General features: G+C 42.5%; 1 protein-coding gene across 2 annotated transcripts in view; it reads right to left on the bottom strand.

Moving 5' to 3' along the window:
- Positions 1-21,766, bottom strand: part of DNMBP (dynamin binding protein) — a 67,447-nt gene that overhangs the window by 4,031 nt on the left and 41,650 nt on the right. For both annotated transcript variants that reach the window (XM_081955150.1, XM_081955151.1), the window contains 10 exons: positions 10,414-10,607; positions 9,586-9,685; positions 7,414-7,561; positions 7,067-7,084; positions 6,396-6,595; positions 4,887-5,017; positions 4,670-4,774; positions 4,295-4,423; positions 2,574-2,906; positions 2,058-2,240 (listed from right to left, as the gene is read on the bottom strand). In XM_081955150.1, coding sequence (XP_081811276.1) covers positions 2,058-2,240; positions 2,574-2,906; positions 4,295-4,423; positions 4,670-4,774; positions 4,887-5,017; positions 6,396-6,595; positions 7,067-7,084; positions 7,414-7,561; positions 9,586-9,685; positions 10,414-10,607 — 1,541 coding nt within the window. The remainder of the gene's footprint in view (positions 1-2,057; positions 2,241-2,573; positions 2,907-4,294; positions 4,424-4,669; positions 4,775-4,886; positions 5,018-6,395; positions 6,596-7,066; positions 7,085-7,413; positions 7,562-9,585; positions 9,686-10,413; positions 10,608-21,766) is intronic.

Genomic DNA, 21,766 nt, shown 5'->3' with positions numbered 1-21,766 from the left:
CCCGTGTCCTGTATAACCGTTGTAGTGTCATCTGTTTTTTCTAGGTTCGCTTTGTTTTTTTCCATAAAGGCCTGTGCCTCTATGGGTGTGTTGATTCTGATTCTTGTCTCCTCCCAGAATATCAGCATACCTTCAGGCATCAACCATCTAAACCACACCCCCTTCTGGTATAATTTATTCGCCAATTGCGAATAACTTTTCCTTTTTTCCCTAATTTTTTTGGGAATCTGCTTTAGAATGGTTATCTCCCTATCGTGGTATGTCAGTGTTTGCCCCCTTTGTACACCCAGAATTTCATCTCTTGTGGTTTTCCTAAGAAATTTAATATGAACCTCCCTGGGTACATTATGTGTTCTGGCATATGCTGAATTCACTCTATAAGCTAGATCTATCTCCCATTCCATCTGCTGTTTATCTTTGTGTATGTATTCAGCTAGAATGTTAGTCATAATGTCCCTTATATTTTCCCCATCTGCTTCTATTACATTTTGAAATCTAAGATAAAAGGACATTCTTTCAAACTCTGCTTTCATTTGTTGGATGTCAAGTTCTTTGTTCCCCTTCTGTAAGGCCTCTACCCCCCCCCTCGCCTCCGCCACCCCACCCTCCACAAGGTCCAGTCTCTGTGAGTTCTTAAAGATTTGGGCTTGATTCTGTTTAATTTCATCTTTCATTTCCCTTAACTGTTTCTTAATTTCCTCCTGGCCTTGTAAAATTTGTTGAAGCATTTGTTGGAAGTCTATCTCTGTAGTCTTGGGTTGCATCAATTCTGATATCTTTGACTGTGTAGCTGGACTAGACGTTGCAGACGTTGGAGCAGAAGTAGCAAAGCCAGGCTTTCCAGGAGGTGGTCTTTTTGGAGACATGGTTTATGAAGCAAGGAGATCAGTCAAAGTAGAGACTGGGCAGCTGGAGAGGTAGAGCAGGCAGGCGAATTCAGAGGGCAGAGGATCCAAACAGATGGGGATTTCTTTAGTCACTCTAGCAGTAGATGAAAGTTTTTTTTCTCCAAAGAGTTCAGAAAGTAGCAATCCACAAGAAATTCCTCTGGGTGACTCGGAGACAAAGACCGGAAGCCTGAATTTTAAAGGTGGAGTCAGGTTTCACAGTTCATGAAGACAACGGAAGTGTGCCATCTTGCCCTGCCAGCTTTGGGCTCAGAGGCATAGTAAAATTTTTAAAAGTTCAAAAAGTTCTCAGTTCATCCATTAGTTCTGGAGCTAGGTCGAATGAAAATCACTTTTATAGGGGTGAGGCATCATTAGTTGGCTCTCCCCCCTCCTCCTCTCTGGGGATGGAAGGAAAGTCTTTTCAAGCCGCTTGTCCGAGGGAGGGGGGGAAATCCCCCTCCCTCTAGCCGCACCTCTAGCAGGGATCCGAAAGTTTAACTTTTTAAAAGTGCTGAAAAGTTCATCAATTCAAAAGCGAAGGAATGCAGAAAGGAAGCCTCTCACCATACTGCCGCTGCTTCGTTCGGAAGTGTGTTCTCCGATCGGCATGGGGCGAGACGCGTGCGCACGCACGTCCTCCAAAACTGCTCCCCGATGCCTAGAACGAAGCGGAGGAGCCCCCGCCAGCCGCCGCCGACGCCAGGACCCTCCGCGAGCCGTTCCTTCGGCAAGACGCCCCTCCAAGGCGTCTTGTGCCCCCCCAGAAGCGGGGGAAGCCCACCGGGAGAGCTGGAGCAGGCAGCGATCTGCCTGTCGCCGTAGCCGCCGGAACCGGAAGTCCCGGATGACAGAACTTTCTGTTGTTGCTCCCAACAATAGGCTTGTAAAGTATGATTCAAAAAGTAATATACAGCCAGTGACTAGTAATCACCGAGAACCTCCATGAAATTATCCAACCCTCTTTTAAAACCTTCTATCTTGGTGACTATTAGCATATCTGACGGCAATGAATTCTACAGATTCTCTGTTTACTCTTTTCAATATCAGGAAGAATACATGAACGCATTAAGGCCCCAAGTACTCTTCCCTCTGACCATACTGACTTAATGACATAATTCCACCTCTAGAGGGCAGCCTTCCATCTCTTGTTACTCCCATAGAGCTCACCATGCCCAGAAGGGGTTGTTTTCGCATCGACTGACGCTCCAGGCTTTTTCGTTCAAAGGGCTTTTTAGTGGTAGCAATGCTCTCCGGAAAGAAGGTGAAGGCTTGCAGTTGCTGGACGACTCTACTATGCTCTTCCTGGAAGATGGCAATAAGATTCCCTTCCCTGCCAACCACTTGCAGCAGCTGAGATAAGAGGAAAGCGATATCAGACGCAAGTCAGGAAAGGACAATTTTAGGAAAATTCTGCTCAGTAATAACCCACTATATTCAGAGTAATCATGACGATAATCTGATGGTTCCTGAACAGTGAGGATTACTTTTCCTCTTTTCCACGTTAGTGGAGAGGTAATCAGTACTCGTAATTTTACCATGGATCTCCTCCAAGGAGCATTTCACGCTTTCAAACATGCCTTAAAAGTGAAAAAGATGGAGAAGAAAACTGGGAAGTGCCGTGCTCTTTCCTTCCGTTCTCATGGAAAGCACCAGCCATGCCAGGTGACTCGCTTCTGTACTTACTGAGAGCAAGGGCTGAAGTTCCTGCAGTGCCAGGCGTACAAAGTCACAGTGAGCCTCGGCGTAGCTGCGCAGGCAGCTGGTGAAAAGCTCCTTGGCACAGCACTGAAATTTGGGCAGTTCGTCCAGCAGCTGGGTGTTCAAGGCCTCGTAATTGTTGCGCGCGGACTGTAATTCTTCCAAGGTCCGCTTGTCCTTCAACCTCTCGGCCCGCTCGGTGCACGTGTGGAAATCCAGGAGCTTATCGAAGCGTTTCTGCACCAGTTTGTGAGGCCCAGCAAACATGTTCAGCAGCTGATTCAGAGGGGTCATCACCAGACGCTCAGTGCGCTTCTTCTGCAAAGCAGAGAGCAACGATCAGACCTAGGCATCACACCGCAGCTTTTCCCGCCCTGCCAAATTACTTCGATGGATTCAGTAGAAATTGAGGAAGAAAAACTCTTCCATTAACAAAAGCAAGCTATCATTACGACCAAATAGGTTTCATTGATTTGCCATATATGTTTTTAATGCAAAATAGAACATAAAATGATAGGATTGGAAAGGACCTTGAAGGTCTTCTAGTTGAATCCCGTTTGAGCAGCGGGCAAATGGCTATCTAGTCCAATGGTGGGTTTCCATTTTTTTTGCTACCGGTTCGCTTGTGCACCCTTGTGCTCACGACGAGCAGGCGGATGGGCAGAGCCTTCTGCCACTGCCACTACTAGTTCACCCTATCTATCATCTATCTATCATCTATCTATCTATCATCTATCTATCTATCTATCTATCTATCTATCTATCTATCTATCTATCTATCATCTATCTATGTATCTATCATCTATCTATCTATCTATCTATCTATCTATCTATCTGTCTATCTATCTATCTATCTATCTATCTATCATCTATCTAATCTATCTATCTATCTATCATCTATCTATCTATCTATCTATCTATCTATCTATCATCTATCTATCTATCTATCTATCTATCATCTATCTATCTATCCTTAATCCCTCAATAGCAATAGCACTTAGACATATACCACTTTACAGCCTTCTCTAAGCGGTTTACAAAATCAGCCTATTGCCCCCAACAATCTCGGTCCTCATTTTACCCACCTCGGAAGGATGGAAGGCTGAGTCAACTTTGAGCCTGGTGAGATTCGAACTGCCAAATTGCAGGCAGCCAGCAGGTAGCAGAAGTAGCCTATAGTACTGTACTCTAATCACTGCACTCATAATGTAAGATCTCCTGCATGTACCAGAAATTTTGAAACCATCAAATATTTTCTCTTCTCCATTTTCATAGTATTATTTGTCCAGCAAACTACATGCCAGCTGCTGTCTATAGTGTTTTAGAGCTTTCATGTTTTTTCAAGAACATTTCAATATTTCTAGGAATTCTGTAATTCTGTGCCTGTAGTGATAGTGGTAGAGGTAGCAGTAGTAATAATAATTTAATGTTCTCCTGATGATTTAGATTATAACTTCCACCAATCCTAGCCAAAATGACCAGTGAACTGGGGAACAGGGACTTCTCATCAAAAACCTTTGGGAGGGAGCAGCAGGCTGAGAAGGATGCTTAGATAACACTTCATTATAGCCAAAAGCCAGTTAGGTCTAATACTTAGCGAAAGGATCTTTAATCTCCTCTAAACAGAGTTGTCTTCCCAATGTTTCTGATAGTAGATATTTTATCTAAGCTTTCATATGGAAGAAAGGAAGAAAGCTCTCACTCACGAAATCAGAGAACAGCTGATCACTGATGAAACCATGAATCTTCTGGAACTGCTCCAACTCAGCACTACCCTTCTCCATGCACAGCTCCCACATACTCAGTGCTGCTGTCACTTTAACACTAGCTGATTCCTGAAGGCCAAAAAAAAAAAAAAAACCATCTCATAAGCATAAGTTGGCTTGAAGTATCCCCTTATACCAACCCGCTCCAGAGGAAGGCATAGTCTTGAATTGTGGGCCTGGCATTATACAAGCCTAGCCATGGGAGAGTCTTCCAATCCATTCCTTTGACATTCCTCAGCCTTATTAGATGACCGATGTCACAATCTTTCTCAAGTTACCCTTCCCACTTTACACAGACAGAAAAAACCTATTTACCCGGACATGTTGAAGGTAAAGGGAAAGATCCCGGATAAAAGATTTAATCAGACGTTGCTGCATCCTGAAATTCTTTTCGGTCTCTTCAAAAGCCTCATCTTTGAGCTGCCAGAGAGAGTGTGGGAGGGAGAGAGGCTGTGAACCCTCTGAAAGTTCCCGCAGTGCCAAATCCTTGTAATAACCTTAAAGCATGTGAGCAGAAACAACTCTTATTCACCTGGGGAGCAAAACCTGTGAGATGTTTCAAGTGGCTGCTGACCCGGTTGGATTTCTTGATTATGGAGTGGAAATTAAGTTTGGAGATCTTCTCAATCAGGCTATCATCGTCAGTCTTCCTGTACTTCAACACTGAAAAGGAGACAGAATTAGCCCCATACTGGGGAGTTGTTAAGCTGACCGTAGGACTGTGCTTTCCTGTGTCTTTTGTTACAGATCCCATCCTCACTATCTCATTCTAATGCCGCCCGAGTGTTACTTTTCAACCAGAAGAACACCGACAAAGCTAGTGAACACAGCATAGTTATATTAAAGTTTAATGGGTTTTTTGTTCTTATTCCCAACACCCACAGAAATAGCTTTTCTGCAGTGTACCAACCCAGGTACACTTTAGATGGGTGGACTTCAATTCACACAACTCCCAGATGAATCCAATCTTCCCAACTTGGTTTATACTTCATATCTACTAAAAACAGAACTCAAAGAATACAGTTGGGCACTATCTAATAAAATGAAATTCAATGATGAAAAGAGTAAGGTTCTACATTTAGGCAACAAAAACGGAATGCACAGGTACAGTATAGGTGGTACCGTGCTCAATAGTAGTAACTGTGAGAGGGATCTTGGAGTTCTAGTGGACAACCATTTAAATATGAGCCAGCAGTGTGCAGCAGCTGCCAAAAAAGGCAACACAGTCCTACATCAACAGAGGGATAGAATCAAGATCACGTGAAGTGTTAATACCACTTTATAATGCCTTGGTAAGGCCACACTTGGAATACTGCATTCAGTTCTGGTCACCACGATGTAAAAAATATGTGGAGACTCTAGAAAGAGTGCAGAGAAGAGCAACGAAGATGATTAGGGGACTGGAGACTAAAACATATGAAGAACGGTTGCAGGAACTGGGTATGTCTAGTTTAAGAGAAAGAAGGACTAGGGGAGACATGATAGCATTGTTCCAATATCTCAGGGGTTGCCACAAAGAAGAGGGAGTCAAGCTATTCTCCAAGGCACCTGAGGACAGAACAAGAAGCAATGGGTGGAAACTAATCAAGGAGAGAAGCAACTTAGAACTGAGGAGACATTTCCTGACAGTTAGAACAATTAATCAGTGGAACAGCTTGCCTCCAGAAGTTGTGAATGCCCCAACACTGGAAGTCTTTAAGAAGATGTTGGATAGCTATTTGTCTGAAACTGTATAGGGTTTCCTGCCTAGGCAGGGGGTTGGACTAGAAGACCTCCAAGGTCCCTTCCAACTCTGCTATTGTATTGCATTGTATTGTATTGTATTGTATTGTATTGTATTGTATTGTATTGTATTGTATTGTATTGTATTGTATTGTATAGTTCTCTACCGGCTGAGAAGTGTTGTGAAGAAAGCAAGTCCATTCCCCCCCCCCCACCAACCCACCTGGTACAGGCAATCTTCAAATGGAACATCGCACAGCCCCTTCCCACTTATCCACATTGACTGTATTAGTCCTGTGTTGGTTGCTCTGCAGCTCACCTAGATCTTTCCGGCGCTTGTACTCGTTGAGGTTACCATTGATCTCCTTGACAGCTAAGACAGCAGCAGCCAAAGGAGCACGATCAGGGTGCGACTCGGGAGTAGCACTCAGGAGTTCCATCAGAAGCAGTGGATAGCGCATCACACGCTGAACAGGCTTGATCAGGAAGGAGCCCAGGTCAATATAGTTGGTGCAACCCCTGACAGGGTCAAAACACAAAGGAGCACTTGGAATCACCTTCAAAATTGACTTCTCTTTGTATCCTAAACTATTGCATCCAAGTAACTCCACATCTACAAGCCATTTTCTTGCAGAAACCCCAGCCCTTCAAAGCTAAATAACATGACACCAGCAATCCCAGCCACTAAATTCTACAAATCTTTACATGCATCCTTCTCTGGCTAATGTCAACAATACTCACTTGCTGACTAGTTGCACCTATTCAATATCTATGCTATTCATCTTGCCAATACCAATCCTATCTCACTGTCCTCAATCCAAGCAGGCTAATATGGCTGTAAGCTGTCTGCTTCTTTGAATCCCAACTGTGCAAATGATTTCTGCAGTTGCCTCCTACAAATGGCTCATCTACCCCCATTATATTTCCAAATCCTTTTCTGCTCTTTCAGACACCTAAACAAGCAAGTCAATAGTATATAAAGATGCTTACCATTCAGTATACAGACTCCTGGCAGTCCCACAGCAGAAAAAAAAAACATACAAGAAAGAGTAGATGATGAGCATGTTTTATTTTATTGCAACTACTAAACTGCAGTGAAATCAGCAGATGGACACGTCAAGCAACCACTGTACGCATCCCCTTCTACTTTAATTCATACGGTCATAATTAAGCTACTTTGTTTCCCTGAAAATAAGACCTCCCCAGATAATAAGCCCAATCGTGCTTTTGAGCGCATGCGCTAAAATAAGCCGTCCCCACCAGATAAGCCCTCCCCTAAAATATATGACTGCATGCGCAGTTGTCTAAGCAGCTTAGAAGTCCATATTGCATTTTACCTGAGGATCTCCAGAGATTCCAGCAGAAGCTTCTGCACTCTTTCATCTTTTTCATAGGCCTCTAGAAGAGCAATAGCTTCATCGTGATTTTGGCAATATACCTTATACACCGCCTCCAGCTCAGTCTGCAGCTCCAGAAAGACTGGCCCTTAGGAACGGAAGTAAATTGTTAATGTGATAGCACACGGTCTGTATCATATTGCTTAGATTAAAGAACTAAGTTATTTATTTTATAAATATATTTAGAAAACATATAAAAAGCATCAAGCATTAAATTCAGTGATAAAACAATTATTTGCTTTGAACAACAACAATAATAAAATAAAATAGTGCAATATATACTGTAAACAGATATGCAAGCCAATATAAATATCAGCTCAATATAAATCCAATAATTCAGGAAATTGTGAAACATTATGAACCCTGGGACAATTGATTCTAGTCTTTTTAATTATTAATTGTAATGTTTTTATATTTATGATTTTATGGCAACGTAAGTCACTCAGTACTTTGGATACTAAATTTAACAAATAAATATCTAAAATACAAGTTGGTTTGTTTTGAAATTGTTCCTGTTACAAAAAGATTCTTGTGTGGAATTCTTCCATCACAAAGAATCTCAGTTGTAAAATATATTCCAGGCTACACAGATTTGTAAACAATTTCTACAAAAAATTTAAGAAGCATTATTTTAAGTAACATTAACAGAGTTAGAAGGGACCTTGGAGGTCATTTAATCCAACCTCCTGCTCACGCAGGAGACCTGTATTAGGAATTCAAACAGCCGACATTTCTGATCGACAAGCTCAGTGTTTTAGCCACTAAGCCACCTCATCAGGTGTTTTATTTTAGTATTTTTTTTACTAAATTTTAGTAATTTTAGTACTTTCCTTCATATTTTCTTTCCAGTAAGAAAAATGTACTCCTGATGAACTCCTTTTTCTATTTTTAGTGCCCCTGTTGTACTGTATGAAATCATATTTTAAGAATTTTAGTGACTGTGGATTATTAGTAAATATTAATGCTGATATTTCTGAAAGAAAAATGCAAAGAGACAATCTTTTTATTTCTTGATGGAACAGATATGGTAGGAAACAACCCCTAAGTTCAATGAAGAGCACTGTTAATATTATCTAAGAATATTGTACAGACAACATCTTTAACTTTTAAGAGAAGTGAATTGAGAGAAAGTGGCCACGTTATTGAGGATATCCAAATGATTAGCATCATCGTTAACTCATTGAATTATGAATGGGAAGATGCCATTGCAAAGATTAACTACATGCCTATTGCCCAACGCACAGTTAATCATGTCTGCAGACTTTTAGTTGAGGAGGAAGCTATCAAATTAGCTACGCCACATCTGCAACGTGACTCCGGGTGTGGTTGCTTCTACCACAAAATATGCTGCTTTTCTCTCATCTTGGACATGACAAAATACAACTCATCTGAAACTTGGGCAACTGCCATATATAAAGTCACAAATTATTCTAGCTTGATTTATTTTCTCAAGTTACCCAGTTCACACTCGGTTCCTTATAAAAAGAGACAAGTTCTGTCTATTATTTGCTCTGTAATCCACCTTGCACTCAGATTAATGGGGGGGGGAGCCAAGCGCTGACATTAAAAAAAAAAGCTCTGTGAGATGAAAGTAATCCCTCCAATTCAGAATACTGTACAAAATCAATATAATTTTTTTTGTGGGGAAACACCGCTTGACAAATGAATTCGAATTAGCAAAACTATGCTAATTATCAGCAGGCTGGATCAGCCTTCTTCATCCTGAGTCTAAACATGAACTCTAGAACTCTTAGCAGTAGCCTTTTGCAGCTGCATATTCTGGTAATTGCAGACTGCACATCTGGAGGATTTAAGGCTGAGGAAGACTGGCTTACGCCTCCCCTAAGCAAGACCTATCTTTGCCTCCTCTAATCATTCTCCTTCCTTCCAGTTTAGTGCTCGGATATCCCACAAGTAAAGGTAAAGGTTTCCCCGTCCAGTCATGCCCGACACTAGAGGGCGATGCTCATCTCTGTTTCTTAGCGTTGGGAGCCAGTGTTGTCCAAAGATATTTCCGTGGTCGTGTGCCCAGCGTGACTGTATGCTGAGGTACATGGAACTCAGTTACCATGTTACACTGTTATCACAAGTACCAATAGGTAAAACACATACCAACAGCATCTGCGGCTTCCAGGGAGCTCAACAACTTCTTTGAGAAAGCAATTACCCCACAGATGTTCCCAAACAGCAGTTCACAATCTACATGTGGCATCTAGGAGGAAGCAAAGGGCAATTTGTTCCAGGGCATTCTGTTTTCACATGGAAATTCATCTTGTGACCTTTCCCCCATGAACATAAAGCAGTGCCATAAAACAATAATAAATACTGTTTGAGCACCCAGAATAACACCCTGTAAATACACAGACTAGCATCAACATTGCTGGTATGGATACTAAGAACAGCTGAAAATGGCTCTTTCAACTCTGGAGCAAATATGTCCTCTGCACATTCCAGAGAAAGTACCACTGTCAGGACCTCTGCTTCGGTACAAAATTATACAAATACAATTCAGCTCATTGAGCAATTTAGCATGCTGATACCTTTTGTCTCTTCCTGAGATCTACATGTGATCTGCTTCAGGATTACCTAATAAGCTTTGATTAAAGTTTTTAATGTTTGTGTCTTTTTATGATTTGTTTTCTATTGTACATTGCCCCGTCACATCTATGAGACAGGCAACTATATAAATATGGTAGATATAATGACAGAAGAAAGAAAGAAAGAAAGAAAGAAAGAAAGAAAGAAAGAAAGAAAGAAAGAAAGAAAGGAAGGAAGGAAGGAAGGAAGGAAGGAAGGAAGGAAGGAAGGAAGAAAGAGAAAGGGTTTAATTTATTATATTATCTCCAAAAATGCTAACCATTGTTCTAACCACTATACTCAATGGCTCACTGTAACTCGATTTTGTTCTATTCCTGGTGAAAAGCTACACATGACTCTCACCTGTGCCTCCTGTAACGGCACCAGGACCTTCTGGACGCACATTTCAAGATCCCGGATATAATCCTGTTCAGTCTGCAACAGTTCAGCAATGACTTTTGCTCTCTTCTCCAGCATTCTTTGTTCTGGGTTTGGTGTGGTGGCTGTGGGAGGTGCTGACTCCAGGGATGTTGGCTGGGATGTTAGCAGAGTCATTTCTGAAAGAGAGCGGGGCAATCAGGACAGAAACTCGGAACCAGCAGCTCAATATAAAGCGGCAAAACTGGGAGGCTCTGAGCCAAATCCAACATACACAAGACCATCAGCTGGCATTTAGCAGATAAAAGGGTCTTTTAGCCTTGAACAGCCTCTTTGCATAAGCTGTGCCACCCACATATTTCCTGCCTTCCCCCTCTTGTCTGAGGATTTCAGTAAGCGATGATTGTGTTAGTAGAAGCAATTAATTAGTATAGAGAATGAAAATTGGTTTGGTTTGGTTTGGTTTGGTTTATTGGACTTCTATGCTGCCCTTCTCCCAAAGGACTCAGGGCAGCGTACAACATAAAAACACATATGACAAAAGTTAAAAGAAAGATTAAACAGAATATCCAAAAAATCCAATAGACATTTACAATGAGATTTAGATTAAAATTAACAATTAAAATTAATAATTTATTTTATTCAGGCCAGGCCAACTTTTTAGGGCGTGTCGGAAGGACCGGAGGTCAGGGATTATGCGGAGCTCCGGGGGCAGCTCATTCCAGAGGGAAGGCGCTCCCACAGAGAAGGCTCTCCCCCCCTGGGGGTCACCAGCCGACACTGCCTGGCCGACGGCACCCTGAGGAGGCCAATTCTGTGGGATCGTACTGGACGGTGGGAGGCTACTGATGGCAGTAGGTGGTCTCGCAGGCACCCTGGGCCTAAGCCAAGGAGCGCTTTAAAGGTCATAATTAATACCTTGAATCGCACCCGGAAAACAACCGGCAACCAGTGCAGGCCGCCTAAAAGGGGTGTAACATGGGAGCACCTAGGTACTGACCTCTAGAAAATTGACCTCTAGTCCTTGAGATTTGCAAGGGCCAGGTATCAGAGACAGTTTGACAAGATATACACTGGGAAGTTTGTACAAGATTTTTCATCTAAGGTCTATAGGTAACAAATATATTTTAAATCAATATTTTTAATGTATTTATTTAAAATATTTATATAGCTGCCCAAACTCTGGACAGCTCCCATCAAAAAACCCCATACATTTACAATAAAGGTATTGAAACAAAAAAAGTATATTAAACCTTGGCACCTAGAGCTAAACTTTCATATGCAGCCCACAAGTTCATCTAATCAATTTCACTCTATCCCTTGGCTTTAGGGAAAAGCCAGCTCTTAAGTGCTCTTTGGAAGGTGAGAAGGATGGCCCTGCCAAATTTCAGGGGGAAGATGTTCCATACGGCAGGGGCTGACATGGAAAAAGCTCGTTTCCTAGGTTCCATAAAGATGGCAATAGTTAAGGAAGGGTAGTAGAAGTGTGCCCACCCTGTCTGATATAGAAGGATAGCCAGATGTTCTTAGGGAGAGGTGGCCCTACAGAAAACCTGGTCCCGTACCATATATGGTATTAAAGGTAATGACCAAAATATTGAACTGCACTCAGAAGGAAACTGAGAGCCAGGGGTTTAATGTGGATTGTAATGTTGATAAAACTAGGAGTAACCATCACTGCACATTCCAACACATTTTGGACCAGCTGTAACTTCCACATGGTCTTCACAGGAAACCCCATGTAGAGTGTGTCGCAATAATCCAAATGTGATGTGACCAAGGCTTGAGTGACTATGAGCAAGGCCTCAGAGTCCAAAAAAAGGATGCAATTGGGGTATAAGATGTGTGTGTATGCGCAAAGGCCTCCCCTGTCACAGCTTATTTTATTTATTTATTTAATTAGATTTCTAGACCGCCCCCTCTCCCCGAAGGGACTCGGGGCGGTGTACAGGTATAAATTTAAAAAAACCATACAAACAATAGTATACATAGCTAAAATTAGATTAAATAGCCCCTGTACAAATTTATAAAAATTAAAAACTTAGACCATAAAACCAATCATAAAAATTTAAAAATAAAACTGAGGTGGGGAAGCTGGAATTAGGCCAGGCCGGCTAGCTGAAACAGGTGGGTTTTGAGTTTCTGACGGAAGGAGCGGAGCTTTCACCTCTTCCTTGAGCAAGAGCTGTGTATCTACCGTTTCCCTGAAAATAAGACCTCCCCGGATAATAAGCCCAATCGGGCTTTTGAGTGCATGCGCTAAAATAAGACCTCTCCCGAAAAGAAGCCCTCCCCCAAAATATTGCAACACAGCAACAGCCATGAGATGACCACGCTCGCCACCTCCTCCACCTCAAAAATAATAAGACTTGAAAATAAGGCCAAGTGCTCATTTGGGGGGTCAAAAGAAAATAAGACCTTCTTATTTTTGTGGAAGCACGGTAGGACCTGCAAACTATGCACCAGCTCAGTCCAGAGGAGTGCCACCCCTTCCAAAGTCAAAGATAGACTATCACTTGAGCTTGGAGGGTCAAAACCCCATATTATTATTATTATTATTATTATTATTATTATTATTCACACTTATAGACCGCCCCCTCTCCCGGAGAGGACTCGGGGCGGTGTACAGTCACTAAAATACGTTGTAAAATACATACATAAAACAATTAAATTAAATACGTAGGTGAAGGAGGTTGTGAGACTGTAATAGAATAATAAATATCATACGTTAAAAGCCTATTAAAACCCCAAACCCAATTAAAATAAATAAATCCCGGGAGGTAAAACTAAGAAAGTGCCAGGCCAGCTGATTGAAATAGGTGAGTCTTTAACTTTTGCCGGAAGGAACGGAGGTCGGTGGTAGTTCGAATGTCTGGGGGGAGGTCATTCCAGAGGGTTGGGCCCATCACAGAGAAGGATCTACTCCTAGGTGTCGCCCGCTGGCATTGCCTAGCAGACGGCACCAGGAGGAGCCCCTCCCTGCGTGAGCGGATAGGTCGCAGGGACGTGTGTGATAGGATGCGATCCTGCAGATAACTAGGTCCTCTGCCATGGAGCGCTTTAAAGATGGTGATCAATACCTTGAAACGCACCCGAAAGGCCACAGGTAGCCAGTGCAGCTCGCGCAGGAGAGGTGTTACGTGGGAGTAACGGGTACTTCCCATAATAACCCGCGCGGCTGCGTTCTGAACTAGCTGCAGTCTCCGGATGCGTCCCAAGGGAAGCCCCATGTAGAGGGCATTGCAGTAGTCCAGGCGAGACGTCACCAGCGCATGAGTGACCGTGCGCAGGGCACTCCGGTCCAGTAGGGGGCGCAATTGGTGCACCAGGCGAACCTGGTGGAATGCCCCCCTTGCCACGGCTGCCACATGGTCCTCCATTGACAGCCGGGCATCGAGGAGGACACCCAAATTGCGCGCCCGCTCCACAGGGGACAACTGTTCGCCCCCTATGGCCAGCGATGGAGTCAGCTGGCTGAACCGAGGTGCCGGCAACCACAGCCACTCGGTCTTGGAGGGGTTGAGTTTGAGTCTGTTGTCCCCCATCCAGACCCCGACGGCTTCCAGACACCGGGACATCACTTCGACAGCCTCGTTGGGGTGGTTTGGGGTTGAAATATACAGCTGAGTATCATCAGCGTAGAGATGGTACTCAACCCCAAAACCACGGATGATCTCACCCAGCGGCTTCACATATGCGTTGAACAGGAGAGGTGAGAGGACCGACCCCTGTGGCACCCCACAAGTGAGTGGCCTCAGGGACGACCTCTGTCCCCCTGTCAACACACATTGCTTCCGGTCGGAGAGGTAGGAGCCGAACCACCGCAAAACGGTGCCTCCGACTCCCATCCCCTCCAACCGGCGCAATAGGATACCATGGTCGATGGTATCAAAAGCCGCCGAGAGGTCTAATAGGACCAGGATAGAGGAGCAACCCCTATCTCTGGCCCTCCAGAGATCATCGACCAACGCGACCAAGGCTGTCTCGGTGCTGTGCCCGGGTCGGAAGCCGGACTGGCGTGGGTCTAGATAGTCGGATTCGTCCAGGTGTCGCGGGAACTGCTGCGCCACCACATTCTCAACAACCTTCGCCACGAAGGGGAGGTTGGAGACTGGACGATAGTTAGCTAGCTCCATTGGGTCGAGCGAAGGCCTCTTGAGCAAGGGTCTCACCACCGCCTCTTTCAAGGCGGTTGGTAAGTATCCCTCACCCAGTGATGCGCTCACCAGGCCCAGGAGCCAGCCTCGTGTCACCTCCCAGGCTGCCAGTACCAACCAGGAGGGGCACGGGTCCGTTAAACAAGTGGTGGGTCGCAGCCGTCCACGCAACCTGTCCAAATCCTCGGGGGCAACAGAGTCAAACTCCTCCCAGAATGGTCTCTCAAGACTCGCTGTTGGCGGCTCGTCTGGTCCACTGACGGAGGTCCACCCGCTCCGGATCTGATCCATAGCCATTGTATCTTGCCAGGGTTGAATCAAAGCCAGTTCCTCCACACCCAGACCCTTACTCCTGACACTCAGGCTCCTGACTCCCAGGCTCCTGACACTCGGCCAGAACTGCAAGAGCATCACCTGTCTGGCGAGGGTTGAAGATGTATGGATATCATCAGTGTATTGATGATACTGCATCCCATGCCATCAGATGACCTCCCCTGGTGGCTTTAGGTAAAAGTTAAAAAGGAGCGGTGATGTATCTAATCCCGTAGTAGGGGTCCCCTAACAACCCTGACTAGAACTCGCATAAGGGAAGAGAATCATTGCAAAGTACATATTTACACTGATCTTATTTACCATAGAAAATACAGATTCATGTGGAAAATAAGAAAAATGTCTCTTTAATCGCTTTAAAATCCTCTGGATTTTACATGCAGTCTGACCAGAGCCAGTTTGGTGTAGTAGTTAAGGAGCTGGTCTAGAAACCAGGAGGTTATAAGTTCTAGTCCTACCTCGGCCATGAAAACCAGCTAGGTGACTTTGAGCCAGTTGCTCTCTCTCAGCTCACCTCACCTCACAGGGTTGTTGTTGTAGGGCAGGGGTGTCCAAACTTGGGAACTTTAAGACTTGTGGACTTCAACTTCCAGAATTCCCCAGCTAGCCATGCTGGCTGGGGAATTCTGGGAGTTGAAGTCCACAAGTCTTAAAGTTCCCAAGTTTGGACACCCCTGTTGTAGGGAAAACACGAAGAAAAGGCATTTTGTATGTTCATTGCCTTGTGTTACTTATAAGGCAATAAAGATGGGATGAGTCCTGTATGTCACTATTTTTTAAAAAATATACTTAGATATAATTTACCTTAATTTTAATTAAAATTGTAATTTAATGATTGACAGTTACCGAAATGCAAGTAGAATGTAATGAATTTAAAAAACATATTCACCTATCCATATTTTGTTCATTCCATGCAACACTGTAAGTAACCAATAAGTATTTTAAGTGCTGTATATGATAGTTTTTCAAAGAAAAGGAAATTAAGGAAAGGATACGATACAATAGATGTATTTATTCTTAACTCAGTAGGAGTTATTTTTCAATTCATATTAAATGGAACTGGGCTATGGATCCATTATAACAAACAACAAACATCACAAAAATGAGAAAGGATAACAAAATATTCAATTCTTCCTTCAATGGTCCTTATTTGCTCATTCCAAAAATGAACTCAGGCAGTATAACAATATCATAAATTTTTATCAGTGGAAGCAACACAATCCTTATTTATTACTATCCTAGAATGGAACAGATGGATCACTCTTGGTCTGACTTCTGCTTGTCTAGACTTAAAGAAACCCTGTTGTTGTCTGGAATATTCAATACAATGGGAAAGTGTAGACATGAATACTCTTTTCGTAGCAACACACTAAAGAGAATACCACCTCAGCTCTGAAACTGCTTGGAAGTCCCTTGTTTAATTTTTCAGCAATCTGTGTGGAACGGGCATTAAAAGAATGCAAAACTATCCCATTACCATCCTGAGAACAATGATTAGTTGTCGCTGTGAAGCTTGAGTGCAGCAATGAATGTTTAGGGATTTTAAAAAATAATTGTTATTAAATCTTTGAAGAACAATAACAGGAACAACTACAAACCAAATTAGAACAGAGAGGCAAAAAGAAAGAAATCATAGAAAAAGTGAAAAGTGCAATAAGAAAATAAAAAAGCTGAAAAATAATTAAAGATTATAAAGTTACAAAGAAGTAGCTTCTGATATTCTTCACCGCAGTTAAAAATACAATTATATTTTAATTAATGGTGTTTCATTATTATAGTTTAAATATTTTAGATTTTCAGTTTGTCTGCCATAGCAAGTTTTGTCAATTTCATTATTCCACCATGGTGGATAGCATCCAATCTTTCTATCTCTCTACGTGTGGTACTTTGACTTAGGACCGGTCATTAAGAGACTATTTAACATTAAGACATGTTATGGAAAATGGGAGTTATGACCCAGTCCTGAAGTTCTGATGGTCACCCATCTCCATGGTCACATGACCGCACTTCAGACGTTGGGCAATGCAGCCACATTTACTTCTGGTTTTAGGCAAAACTGATAATGGGATCCACTTAATGACCACAGTGCTTAATAATCACCATTAAAAAAGGTAATAGAATCAGGTTGTCCCAACATTTGACCATAACAGACTGACTCAAATTATATTTCAAATTCTGCCTAACTTTGCTCCATACCCTAAGTCTTTTTTATCCATTTTGAATCTTTCTGATAACTATAAATGGGAAAACCATTGATAGCTGTATTTTCCTGCTATAGTTGTTCTCTTGATTTAATCTTATATTTCTCTGAATTTTCCAATAATTCCCAGGATGTCACCCATTTGCCTTTGGCTGCTTCTATGAAATGCTTCTTGTGCTGAGATCCCCAGAGATGTTTCAGACGCAACCCGGGTCTATATCTATTCCATATTCTCAATATGGCACATCTAATAAAATGATTTTTAAAATCCACATGACTTTTATCATGCCGTTAGTATCCATGCCATCCTAATCCCAGGTTATGATCTTGTAACTTTAAAAGTTGCTTGTTTCACAGCAACATCCATTCCTTCATCAAACCAAACAACAAGCTGCAAAATACGTTTTCCAATCCAGTAACCCCACTGCTCCTCTTTGCTTTGAATCTTATAACACCTGATATTTAACTTATATCTAAAGTTGTATGTTAAGTGTGTTTTTTCATTTTTTATGGTACATTGATTTTTAGCACAGAAATTCTCCCTGGTAATGACAAATTTAATTTATCTCATCTTAACATAGCCTTCTTAATTTCATGTCTTAACAGTTAGTTTGAAATAATATACAATTTGTTATAATAATACCTACTTAACATTTTTCTCAATTTTAATACCAATTTTCTCCCCTCAATTCTATTTGACTTTCTAATTTCATAATTTTTGTTACCATCTTTGATTTATGATCACTAATCTTAAAACCTGTTAGCAAACAAAAGTCCATTAGTTTTCCCATTAATGTTTCTATTCTCTCTAGTTAGTTCTTCCAAAACTAATACTAGTTCATCCACAAACACCCTTAACTTAGAAGTTTCTTAATTCCCTTGATTCTTTGATCTTGTCCTATCTCTCTATTCAATACTAGTCAGGAACTAAAATGAACAAGACTAGAGACAATGGCAACCTTGTCTTGTCCCTTTTTGAATCTCAAAAGCTTTTGTTAGTTCTTCATTACAATTATTTCTGATTAAGTAGGTAAATCTTACCCATTTAATAAAATTATCTCCAAGATTCATTCCAGGACTCTTGGAAACAAAAAAACAACAACCAATTTAAATTGTCAAATGCCTTCTCTGCGTCTAAGAATATCAATGCAGTTTTTTTTTAATGTTACTCCAAATACTTCAGCATATCCAAAATATTTCTAATATTATCTTGCAAATTGTCTTTTAGATAAAAACACACATTGATCTTCATGAATATAAAGTTTTGTAAAATTATTTTAACTTTTCAACCATGGACAATTTATTCAATAAAGATATTGGCCAATAATTTCTTGCTAAATCAAGTGTTGGGCATCAAGTATTAATGCTTATTAGCCTCCTCCCAGCTCTCAGGAATGTTTTCATTCTGTAAAATAATATTATTGTAAAAGCTCATCCTCAAAATATTTATAGTAAGGAGCTGGCCCTGAATATGGAATAGGTGCCTTCGCTGTTTTAATCATTTTAATCATTTCATACACTTCCCCTACATTAGGTATACTACCAAATGTGTTTTTAATTTAATGGATAATTTGGAACTTGTTGATAGATGAAGATTAAAAATGATGACGCATTCAAAGGAATGTACTTATTTGACTGAAAGACATACGTAGATCTTTTTCAAGGATATGGTTTGGATTTCAAAGGTTTGGCTACTATTGTTCGTAAGGTGGACACAGATTTTCTCAGGTCTTTAATTTTACAAGAAAAATGGCTCTTTTACATGGAGATTGAATCAGATGCTATTAATAAAAATAGTGGAGGACTACAAAAAAAGTTAAAATAATTGTTTGAGAAGAATCTTAATAAGGACACAGAAGTAAGAATGGGTTGGGATGAAAGTGAAGCTTTTTAAAAGGATGCTTTATATAATAGGGAACTTCAAAAGAAGAGGCAGGAAAAATAGAAATGATTCTGGATGAGATAAATAAAGGAAGAATTAGAAAAATCCCCAAGGATGACACCTACTGAATGGTAACTATTACTCGCCAAATTAAGCTTTTATAGGGCAACTTCTATTTCTATATTAACAGTGAGAGAGATGCAAATAAAGATGGAATTATGAAAAACAAATGCATTCTGAATTTGCGAATAAATATGGGAAACTCTCGGCATATAAATTGGGGAAAGACAAAAGAAAGTGATATTAAGTCTCAAGAAGGAAATACTGTAATAACAGATTTATGCATAGCACTATTCTACTTTGTCCTGGGGGTGGGGGAAATGTGGATGAACAGAAGCAGAATTTAACGAAGATTACAGAGAATCAGAGACCACCTTTGGACGGACTATAACCGCAAGGAAAGGAATATTAAGGGAGTTTTGAATATGATCGACTTTGTTTCTTTGAAGAAACAAAGAAACAAAACCCAGCGTCTGCCAACACGCCAGAGCAAACGAACTTTCGCAAGATGTGTTGAGCTTGTGTTATGGACAGGACCGGCACCCAGCGGCGCGGCCGTGAACAAAAACGACGAGGCATTCCTCTCCTCCAACGACTCCAGGGCTTCTGGCCTCCCATCACTGGGCTTTCCTCTTACGGGGAGCGCTGCAAACACGAGCGGTGCTTTTGCGCCTTCCCGTACGCCCCGCTAAGGCTGCAGCCCAGAATTCTTCCCGGGCCGGTTGGGAAGAGGGGAGAGAGAGGAAGGCGTGGCCTCGCCCGAAAGAAGCACGCAGCATGTTCCGAGACTGGCTCGGACCAGCCCCTGAGCGCAGAGCCCTAACCCAGCCGTTCGCCTCCCGCGATCCTACCTGCCATCACCCTCCCTACCGCCAGCTGAATGCAGGGGCCATCCCGGTCCTCGCTGGCGGTTCCAAGCTGGAGCCTCTCCCTGATAAGGAATGGAGGGTAGCCGGAACAAAGCAGACCCCTAGAGCAGCAGCTCTTCGCTCTTGGCTTATTAGCATCTCAATGGCCCCGGGGAGGGAGAGGCTATCTAGATTAGGAGCAACATCAAAGCCCGGAGCTGGGAATATCCGGCCGTGGACACGACCACCCCAGTTCTTCAGATCCGAGGCTCCTTTCCTCTGAAACAAGGCCTCGGGGACGGTCGGATAAGAAGTTTTGATACCCGATGGGCAGTGCTGGGCGAAGGCAGATCTTAACAGGGAAGAGCTAAGGGCCACATTTGGCCAGCTTAATAACTTTGCACAACTTAATACAGCTGGGCTGGGACGCGGCCGGTTAAACCAAAACGATAGGACAGATTTTTTTTCCTGACCCAGGATCGTCTTTTGCCGTTAAGTGAATCAGTGCTAATATGAAGCAAAGTTACTTTTGGCTGGACTTCGACGACATGGAAAAGAGGTTCCAGACAGCACACGTGCGATCCAGGTTGGCTCCTCCTTGGCAGTTCGTCCTGAAACGATTCCTGGTTTTCTACCGCACCTGCTGTTGTCTAATTCAACCCCCTAACCCCCCCCCGCCTCAGGTTCACATGGAGATTCCTGGGTCCCAGAACAACACCCACCGCCCCTCCCCGCCGGCAAATCCTCTGCATCGAGTCTTTAAAAGGGGGGGAAGTCACGTGATCTTCCCAGCAACATTCCTGCGGGTCCCTCCCGAGGCTCTTTCCCATAACTCCATGATCCCATATGTAGGTTTATGTAAAATGAAAGGAAGCAATGGCTCCCCCAGGCATGAAAGGCAATCAAACACTTCCAAGAATTCTAATAGTGTTTCCCTCATTTTACGTGTGTTAGAAAAATGTATCACTAACTAAATCAAAGCAAATTCTGCCATCCCTCTTTTAGAGTTCTCCAAATGACACTTGGAAAACAGCCTCCTCTCTCTTTGGAAACCTACCAGCAGCATTTTACAATAAATGCTATTATTTTCAAAGGCTACAAAAAAGCAGGAGACCCAATGGGTAGAGGTCACTGCATTAGTTGGCACAACAGCAGGTTTGTTTTCTTGGTACCAGATCTTACTCTTCTGATCAAGTGGGCTGAATTTCAATGAGGCTGGCAGTCTTCCATGACTGGAAGTTTACCGGCATGCAGTGTGTGTATCTCACGCCTACCCTCAGTGACCAATGCAGAGACACAGGCATATAGAAGTATTGTTTCAGTCAAGAATTTGCTGTATGAAAAGAGGCAGACAATCCTAATGCTGAAAGCAAGCCATTGGGAAGGCAACATTTACATGGCAGTGAAAACACCACAATTGTGGTGAATTCACCTAGGCCGGTCCTTTTGCTCATTGCTATTTGTCTTTTCATCATCTCCCAATGTAATACTTCACTCAGACCTGGCAACCTCAATGGCCAACACCTTTTGTATATATAGTTTTGCAGAAGTCAAAATGCCTTGTGCCTTGCTAGGGAGGTTTCACATTAGGTCAACATGTAATCCTGTGAGGACCCTGAATTCTTACTGCATATCAACTCCAAATACTTGGATGCCAAATACTTTTTGCATAGCCCCTTACTCAGGGGTGTCCAAACTTGGGAACTTTAAGACTTGTGGACTTCAACTCCCAGAATTCCCCAGCCAGCATGGCTGGCTGGGGAATTCTGGGAGTTGAAGTCCACAAGTCTTAAAGTTCCCAAGTTTGGACACCCCTGCCCTTACTGGATGGGACCTTTTCCTTCATTATCTTTTTTCTTTG

Source organism: Natrix helvetica (genome assembly GCF_964273705.1).
Source record: "Natrix helvetica genome assembly, chromosome: 5".
Taxonomy (NCBI): domain Eukaryota; kingdom Metazoa; phylum Chordata; class Lepidosauria; order Squamata; family Natricidae; genus Natrix; species Natrix helvetica.
Note: the sequence above shows the minus strand (reverse complement) of the source record. Positions and strands in the feature narration are given on the sequence as shown.